Raw genomic sequence first — 10,075 nt, 5'->3', positions numbered from 1 at the left:
TTTATATAATTTTATTTACGTAAACGATATATAATATCTATTTGGAGGAATTAGAGTAACGCGAGTTATGAAAAATATAGTAAACTACATTCAAAACTTACCCGCTATACGATCTATATGAGGAATGTGGTGGACCATAATCTTTAGAAACAATATGGTCAACGTGTTCTCCAAGAGTGATCGGCTTATTTCCACTTCCATTGCCACCTGCGCTTCCAGCTCCGTTGTTGCCACCATTTCCTTCGCCGGCAGGGCTATGAGCCATCCCATTTGGTTCTACTGGGGCTTCCCGATGAAATCCCTGAAAAGTTTTCTATTATATAAAACACATTTACCTACAGGAACACTTGATAAATTAAATTACATCACGCAAGAATTAAGACAACAAATTTTAAGTTACCTGGAAAAGACGATCACCAGGTCGCTGCGGTTGAGAATTTCCACCAGTGTTCTCGACACTCTGATTAATTTGGTGTGTTATAATAGCATCTATCAGACTGGCAGCAGTTAACGTAGATGCTGACTCGTTTTGCTGCTGATTGGAGGACTGGTTTTGTCTAGAGGATGATTGTTGTTGTTGTTGTTGTTGTTGTTGGGATTGTTGTGGTTGCTGAAGTCTCGAGGATTGAGTAAACCCAGTACTTATTAGTCTGTTGTCCCTATCAAGCTGTTGCTGCTGTTGATCTCTGTACAGCTGAGCCATGTGTCTTCTTTCAGCTTCCATCCTCTGTTGTTGTTGAATATGCTGTTGTAGCTGCTGCTGTTGCTGTTGCTGTTGCTGCTGTAAATGTGCCAAATCTCTCTCCCTCTGCTGTTGCACAGCCAAACGATGCTCTTGATGTTCTTTCTCACGTTGAGCAGCAGCTGCTGCCATTTGCTGATGAATCTCTTTCTCTCTTTGTTGATGGACGGTAAGACGGTGTTCAGTATGCTGCATATCTTTCTCTCGTTGCTGTAACGATAGCCTGTGTTCAGCATGTTGCACATCTTTCTCCCTCTGCTGAGCCAATCTGTGCTCCTGTTGAATTTCTTTCTCTCTTTGTAGTCTGTATTCTTCCTTCTCGCGCAGGTGAACCAGATCTCGTTCTCTTTCTCTGTCACGCTGATGATGATGAGCTACAGTCATTCTATGATCTTGATGCATGGCTAGACGATGCTTATCCCCATAACGATCAGCCAACAATCTATCTGCCATGGTCTTACCAAGACCTTCGTGACTGCTGGTACCAGATGCAGGATGTCCATGAGGATGGGGAACCGGAAGACTTGGTTGTTGTACAGCGACATCCACCAAACTGGAGAACGCCTCCAGTCCCGGTGGCGGCGGAAAATGGATCTGTTTTTGTGGGTTATGCCTCTGTATCACGCCCTGTCGAGGCTGCGTGTGGGTCTGTGGCGGAGGTGTGCTGGTATAGTACAACGTAGATGGTGCTTCGTTTTTACTACTACCTTCAGACGTACCAACGCTTCGACTACGTGCATGCATCTGTTGGCTGGTTATGTAATCGTTCATGATTATCTGTCTCGAAGATAACTGTTGTTCCATGGTGTAACTAGGAGGCGGTCGTCCCGAATAAGAATTATACTGATTGCTATGGGTCACTACCACTGCTGCCGTTCCGGGTTGGGCCTGACCTTGGCCAGGGATATTGCCCGTCGTTACAGGTGAGTGTCTAATGGTGCGGTGATAATCGTACATTGGCGCGCGCTTATCCACCGCGAAAGGATGAACAGGTGTCCCTTGAGTTATGGATCCCGTTTCTTTAGGTCCTTGATTGTTGGGAGCGTTCACTGCATTGGCGCCGCTAGGCACGCTGGGCGTTCCAGAGGCGTTACCAGGGTTTCCTGGAGGAGTCATCTGTCTAAGAAGACCCTCGTAACGTGCAGTGGACACTGGAGTACCATGTGTAATAGAACCACTTTTGTGGCTCGTTGTCCCTATCGCGCCTAACTTGGGTGATAACTTAGGATGCGGCGGTGGGACCGAGACTTTATTCATCTTAGGTGTAAGAGGTGCTTGAGGTCGTGGCGATGACGCATACACCAGAGGACTTTTCGCGCCGCGTCCTTGTTCTGGGTGAGCGTGAGGATGATAATAAGCTCCTGGTGGAGGTTCTGGCCGGTAGAGTGTAACGGTTGGTGGTTTGTGAAGCGTTTGCAGGGAATGATTGTATTCTTGTTGCTGCCTTGGTTTCTTGATACTCAGATCTAGAGTGCCCTCGGTACTTTCCCGTAGCGCCTGTTGTACTTGCATCACGACTAATCCTTCCTTTGGAAGTATATCGGATGTCGATGACTGACTGCTCGATGGCGCCGGTGGACAGGGAGTAATAGTTGCTTGCATTTGACCTAATAAGGAATAAAGGAATTTTCGTCTATGATTATTTTCTGTAGTAATGAAAATAATTATATAATTACAAAATTTAATAATTAAAGTTGTATAAATCAAAAGAATATAGGATAATAGGATTACAGATTACAAACGTAGATGTAACATTTCAACTCCTTTTTTTAGATAGTTGTATAAAAAATTAATAAAAAAATGTATAACAACTAGAAAATTCAAACAAATAAGCAAACGAAGACAACTGGTAAAATACCCGTTCATAACGAAAAAGAAAAAGAAGAATACTTACCAATTTGTTGAGGACTAGGAGCAGATCGGTGTCCATGATGAGGACCAGATACCACCGACAAAGTAGCCAAATTCGAGTCCCTTGGCATACTAGCATTTGCCATAGTGACCGACGGTTTATACTCTCTTACAAAGGTGATATCGTTCCTATGATCCGTTTTTAATATACTCGATATCGTTGGTGTTCCAGAGTTGACTGGTATCGACGAACCACCGGTACCAGCTGGACTGTTAGGATTACGTTTCAGTTGCATCTCGATAACGCCAAGCATAAGATCCTTCACGGTGAGAGGATTGGAGTTGCTGGTAGTGGATGGTGGTGAATGTGAAGGTGGTGGCACCTGTTGATGCGACTGCTGGTGCTGTTGTTGCAGCGTCGTGGAATTATTGGCAGTTGTTAACGTAACGACTACGCTGTTATTTTCTAGATCGGTACCTCCCTGACCTTCGTCCGCTGTCTCCTGAAACAATCAGCGAACCTCTATCAGACGGCCCTATCAAGTGACAAACTTCTTTCCATATTTAATTATGAAAATAAGGAAAACAGAACTAAAATAGCATTGAGATCATTTTAACTCATTTAATTCTGTAGGATAATGCAATTTATTTTTCAGGTATATAGTTTGATGGTATAATTTTATTGAAGATTATGTAAGATTAATCGTTTCAGTAGTTCTATAAAACTATGAAATGTTCAATGTACAGAATAATAAATTGAAAGAAAGTTGTAATCTACTAGAAATAAATTATAAAAGTTATTATTATACTAATTTTGATTAAAATAAGTCAATAAAAATACAAAAATCTTGTAAAATATAAAGTAATACCTAAAAATATATGAGAAGAAAAATGAAAAGTAAATGTATTTAAGAAAAATAAGATAATAAAAAGAAAATTAATTAATAAAACTTTTGCTCGCTGCGAATATCAATAATCAGCTTGAACTAAATATCAATCAGTTAAAATGTTCTCTCTCATAAATGCTACATAATGCATACAAGCGACATAATTTACTCTAGAATTTCCTCATTAACCATCAAGCGAATTAAAACTTGGTCTTACCGTGGCAGAACTATCATAATCTTCTCTAGTGCCAGCCGAAGCAGCGTTGCTACTTCCACTGGTGGAAGACTGTTGCGATGGGCCTATGCTCACCGGAGGTACCAACGATACCACAGCGATATCCGCTACTAACTTGTCACCAAGCTTCTGGTCTGTCGATCGCGAATAGGATATTGGCAGATTCGAGGATGCCGTGGCACCCGGTGTACTTGGTGTTCCACTGGACAAATTGTTCGCTGGACTACCTGCACTGGCTGTATCGCTCGAATCATGGACCTAAATAAAAAATAATGAGATTAAGAATCGATTATAAGAAAGAGTAATGATAATTATATGCGCGTATGCTTAAATCACCGTATGTATATGTAAAATGAAAATTTAAAAATAATGAATTTATTTCTTCTTGCTACAAAGATTTGTATTATAATAGATATAATTTTATATAATTTAATTTATGGAAAGAGAAAATTGCACATTGTTTAATAAAATTACAAAATTTTTCTTTAACTCGTGCGATGCAACTTTAAAGTACAGTTTCATTCAATATTATTAAATATAGTTTATCTTCATCAAAATTTACTTTTCTGTATAAAATCGTTATAAATATTCTTTCAAGGAAACTAATTAACAGCTTACCGCCAACTCGTCACAGCTACTCGTACTGCTACCGCTTTCTTCTTCGTCCGTTAAACAAGGTCTCCTCTCTTCCCCCAATGACTGATAATATTCTGCTACAACCTGATCTAAACTCAGCTTCTTTCGATAGGCAAAATAATAATTTTTGCATTGATGGTTCGTCTTTCCAGCTATTTGCTCGGCAACCTTCACCCAGTTGGTACCGTGCTCTCGAAGGGCTCTCCTTAGTTGTTCCAGTTCCTCATCCGTCCATTGTCGAGCAAGGGAATCGGCTGAGCCCTCGGGCACTTCAGTACCACCGGTTAGATGCGGTGCTAATCGACGAGATATTCGATTGAAACAGGCTGAGCAACATTTCGTCGCGCTACTTGGTATTTCTGGAAAACGAAATATCACAAAATAATAAATATCATTGATAAATATTTTTGGAATATAAATCTATTCTACCCTTAATCTATAATATAAATATTTGTTACTGTAAACTTTCAATTTTGATATTTGTTTTATGCAATTTCCTTTGAAATTAATATTTTTTTATTGGAAAATTTGAATTTGGATATCTATTTCGTAAAACTTCCTCGTAAACTGTCTCTATCGAATCATTTTTTTATCTAACTATTGAAAGGAAATATATATGATACTTACGAAACTCCTGAATAATTGGATCGCGAATTTCAGCAGGTAAATCGAGCCATTTGGCAGGTAAAGCTCGCAACCTCTTCACCCTCGTTTTCGAGCTAGCGTTGTTCAGATTTGGGCAACCGGGCAGTGGACACGCAGTGTACCGTCCTCTGACGGCTTTGCACCTACAGGTATTACATACGCGTGCACCAGGTGCTACTTGATCCTCTCGTAATCCATACTGTGACGCTTGACTGCGTGGCAATGCTCTACTTTGTGTATTTCCTTCGACGATGTTTTGACAAACTGTGCAGGCGTGCGGACCGATCTGTCTGCCACCTTCTGAAACAAAGGAAAGTATACGTATTTTTGTAATAATACGATCAAGATGATGTGAACATTTTCAACAACGACTGTAATATTGGTATTAATTCTTATGTTAGGAAAGGGCAAGTTACATCAGACCTTTCTCAAAGCTACATTTGAAGATTAAACGAAGACTTTGAGAAGGTTGAAATTAGAGTAACTTTTTCATGTTAATGCGTTTATTAACCCTTTGAGTGCTAAATACTCGCGGCCTATGCCGTCCGTACGGACGACGCGCGTCTAGCGCTGACGATCGCTGTGGACGGAATACTTTTTCGTTAGACTGAACTCTGTTCATTGACTATTCAAAGCGCAAATCGTAATAAGTTATAGTAATTCTTTTGCACGAGATTAAATGATTCAAGAGCGTTATTTTTTAGTTATTTTTAATTATTTATTATAAACATCGAAATTTACAGTTAACTAGAATTTGGGTAATAAACTAGAAAACTAAATTTAGTAAATATCAACACAAGTTAATAATTTAGTAGTGTGTGAAAAATTCAGTGCTTGAGAAAACTAAAAAAACCAGATGTAGAGTTTTCTTACAAGTGGTGACCACTTCAACAATAACGAGGCACTATTGGCATTTGTTTACTGCCGTAAGGAATACATTTATATTTATTTCACACAAACGTAATAGTATTACTTCTGCGTAGGTGTTCGGAAAAATCGAAAAACCCATACATGCGTCCTTAGTCCATGCCGGGCACTTACAGAAAACGCATATATATGTTCTCAGTTCACACCGATAGCTTTCGCCAGACACCTATATGCGGCCACAGCACTCAAAGGGTTAATATATTCTAGCTTTCCAGTATACTCCTTAAAACACATATTTTTTCACACTATTTCAGTTAGTACCGTTGAACCATAAATAAGATATAAGTTTGGATTAAGTTACTACATGTTAGAGTATCGCTTGTTCTATGTGATAGGCTATGAAAATATAGGATGCAGATTAAAATTAAATACACTAAAACGTAGTGACTCAACAACAACGACAAAGTTACATGTTCTAACAGGATCAAGAAATCTAATCCTAGATCTAAAGACCTAAATCCAAAAGCTAATTATCGATCTATCGTACTTCATCGTCGCATTTATCAGATTATCAATAGTAATAATGCTCTCGAGTGGAAAGATTAAAGATATGTTCTCCGATCTAAATTTAAATACACAAAGCTTTAAATACACAAAGTTTATCCCCTTGCTTTACGCTTTAAGCTCAAATAGCGCGTACCATAAAGAACAACAAGGTCTGCCACACGTCAAACCATTTCACGGTTTAGCTGAGCGTTCGAAGCTGTGCAAATCGCACATGTCTTTTGATATGTAAATGTACGTATAAGATAAAACTAATCTCATTTTACAAAATGCTTGAGGAATAATTACTACCAATTGATCATCTTCGATAACCAGTCGCTTACAACGTTTTCATAGAGGAAGTAAAATATCGTTACTGTCACTGTATCTAAAATATTTATCAGATCGCTTTTTCCGATATTAATAGAGCTTTCCTCGACAACGCTTAATATTCTTTCTGAAGATATTTTTAAGGGTAGCACGTCCGAATGCGGCCAAGAAAATTAGTAGGTGTTTGTAGCCTGAATGATGCATCACGTCTCTCGTACGATAAGTACGTTAAGGGTATTCAAAAGTCGACTATCAATTTACCAATCTCCATCCCCTTATTCATCTAGTTTCCATCCAAATGGATTAAAAGAAAAGAAAAAGAAAAAAAGACGTTGTCCAAGCTAAACCTAAAAAGGCTCGCAAGATCTAAACCTAAATGAAAGCTGCAAGCGTGTAGTCGAATCCGGAAATTCACTAACGATCTATCAGCTCTCTACTTCGATGATCCTTCGAACGAAAGCTTCTTATCATTTTCCTGACGCGACATTCTATATTTTGACATTCCGTTCGCGATGAAGTTGAGCAAATAGCAGCGGTACGATCGCTTGATACGGGATGGTGCTCAACTCTGTCGGACTGCAGAGCGTAGAAGCAAGAACTCGCAGCGAAAACACGAAGGGAGGAGGCTGCGAATGTGTAGAGGGATGAGGAAAAAGCGATGAAGCAGCAGCGGGTCGGATGGGAGGAGGACGGGCAGTCGGGCCGCACGGAAACGGAGCGAGAAACAGAATAATTACCGAGACTTTGCTGGTTAACTAATTAAGGGTAGCCAATTAAAAAGTTCTCTCTCGCCCGCGGCCTCGCAAACATTGACGTAGAGGCGGGAGACATGGTAAAATCGCTTTGATGGTTTTATCCAGGAACGGGTTGGGTGCCAGGTGAAAAATTTAAGTTTATTCTTTCCACGGCTATTATTGTCGGGCTCATTTGCTTAAGTATAGTCGCTAAAAGAGATACAGCGAGCTTGTAAAATCGGTCAGCAGCTAAATTTCATACTTTTCAGCTTTCAAGGGTTAATTCTCCGATTCCCATTGCCACTTACTTATGCCATCTTTTATTTATTCTGTGACAAGTATAAATTGATAGTTTGGAAATTCTAGTGTACAATAGCTAATACAATATTTACATCAATATGTTAATACAACATTTTAGCAATAAAATTTGTTTCACTTGTTATTTTTTAAAAAAAAAGTGCTTTATGTTATTTGACATAATATTTTAAGTTTACGTCACCGTGTAAGGTTTATGATATTCGAATTTTTATATGTATTTGAAGAATCATTGACACTGATACGTGAATACTAATTCGAGATTACATATGGAATAGTATGTTTTTGTATGTTTCTATGTATATTTCTTCATTGAGAAACGTATCATGGAAGAAATTATTTGAACTCGAAAGAAACTCCTATTTCGTATAACGTTAAACATAAACAAAGCAAAAAGGTAATCAATATAATGGCCATTCGAAACGTTTGTCGATCATCGTTTAAATTAATTTACGTTTACAAAGTACATAATGATTTGATAATGATCTGAAACATTTAACCTTGGTGTCATTTATTTGTTAAGTGGATATATTTTCACGTTGCGGACGTGATGTAATTAATCAATCTGTGAATGACACAAGCATTTGCGATAATTATTAATTTCTACTATCGCGGTCGAGCGCGTGTTCCGTTAGTTTTGTGTTATGTACATCAATCAAATAAATTAACAGAGTTTGGTATGACAGACAATTAAAGCTACATTAATAAGCTAATTTACAACCCTCAATATTGTTTTACTTATATGTTTCCTCTTATTACTTGCGAATGTCACTTCATCGTAGCGTATCGTGTAAATCTATTGTTTTCTTCGCATGTAACAAAAAATATATTTTTCCAATTATATCCTTTTTCAATCTCCATGTAATTAATCGAATAATAAATATATCAGGTACGAATATATGAAAATATCTTGATTTCACTAAAACAGATACAATTTTGTAATTATTAAACGATATCATCGTGCAAGACAGATAAAAACCGAACGATTTAAACAAATTAATCAATTAAAGCAAACTAATGGTTATATGAAATATACCCATTCATCAGAAAAATAATATTCAGTATATAGAGTATATACAGAATAAGTAATAATTTACATAAAAAAAACCCCATCGTCGTTTCATTTAAATAACTAAGAATTTCTTACTATCAATTATTCAGAGAAGACAATTGCTGAACCGTGTAAATATTCAAGAATTACTTCCTTTAAAAATTATTCATAAAAAGGATTTTTACCTTAACAAACGAAAATTTCTAATCCACTTAACGAATAAACAAACAACAACAAAAATAACGATGATTTAATTCGACGAATTTTTAACGGCGTTCCGAGGCAATTATCCGATCAATTCTATCCGAGCTTCGTAAAATTAGCCATCGGATCGTATGCAATAGCTAAATTATGAGAAGCAATTTCTCTGGCACAGGGGAATAGCTGCCAATCAGTGTCGCGAATATTCTCGTATGGCGTTTATATGATTGCTCGGTAGACAATTCTTCCTCTCGCGCGTTGGCTACTGTGTCCCTTCCGCTTCTCTTCGCTATATCCGGTTTGATACGGTATATACCATCGGTAGTCCTGCGTCAACAGTAATTTTCTCCGTGTTTCGAAAGACACGAGTATACCGTATGACAGGCCTCTAGAGATTAGTGCATGTATCATCGTAGTTTGATATAACGAAAGCTCGCAGATCACTTTGAACGATTGAAAAATCGTCGATAATTATAATCCGATGTCGATGGTGTGTTACGTTGTACTTTTACATGATTATAATTATCAGCCTTTTAACGAGAAATAAATGATTGGATATATATATATCAGATGAACGATTAGATTCAATCAATTAGATCAATCAATTTTCTTGTACACTTTTATCGCGCATCGACGATTGATACGAGATCTGTTGCGAGTCTTCAAGGAGCTCGAATAGCAGCGTAAGCTTCTCTTCTGTTAGATACGTATGTTCGCCCTTACAACTTCGCTCCCTGTACATTTCTTAATCTCATTGTCCACGTACGCAATTGATGTTGCTACGCGAATACTTTTAACAAGAATTACTTTCATTTTACAGAAAAATAATACAAAAGATTGTTGCACAAACGCGCTTTAATTTCAAATAGTTTTGCTTGAAACGATCGCGCAGTTCTAACAAGCATTCTTTCTGCCACGCACAGAATAAAATTATAATTCGACGTTGCGAAACTCTATTAAATCATACGATAAAATAATGCTTATAAAACGGACACAGAACACCTGGATACTTGACATTTTGCGCAAAGCTACGTTTCT

The 10,075-nt window shown here is 37.9% G+C and overlaps 1 protein-coding gene across 13 annotated transcripts in view; it reads right to left on the bottom strand.

Annotated features, from left to right (window-relative positions):
• LOC100643368 overlaps window positions 1–10,075 on the bottom strand; it is a 67,389-nt gene that overhangs the window by 7,977 nt on the left and 49,337 nt on the right. For 9 of the 13 annotated variants that reach the window (XM_012311376.3, XM_048408411.1, XM_048408412.1 and 6 more), the window contains 6 exons: window positions 4,979–5,296; window positions 4,334–4,710; window positions 3,698–3,973; window positions 2,637–3,096; window positions 401–2,349; window positions 102–313 (listed from right to left, as the gene is read on the bottom strand). In XM_012311376.3, coding sequence (XP_012166766.2) covers window positions 102–313; window positions 401–2,349; window positions 2,637–3,096; window positions 3,698–3,973; window positions 4,334–4,710; window positions 4,979–5,296 — 3,592 coding nt within the window. The remainder of the gene's footprint in view (window positions 1–101; window positions 314–400; window positions 2,350–2,636; window positions 3,097–3,697; window positions 3,974–4,333; window positions 4,711–4,978; window positions 5,297–10,075) is intronic. The other 4 variants (XM_048408416.1, XM_048408417.1, XM_048408414.1 and 1 more) reach the window with 3 other exon arrangements.

The sequence above is a fragment of the Bombus terrestris genome, chromosome 9, assembly GCF_910591885.1.
Source record: "Bombus terrestris chromosome 9, iyBomTerr1.2, whole genome shotgun sequence".
Classification (NCBI taxonomy): domain Eukaryota; kingdom Metazoa; phylum Arthropoda; class Insecta; order Hymenoptera; family Apidae; genus Bombus; species Bombus terrestris.
The sequence above is the reverse complement of the archived record's forward strand: the minus strand, read 5'-3'. Positions and strand labels throughout refer to the sequence as shown.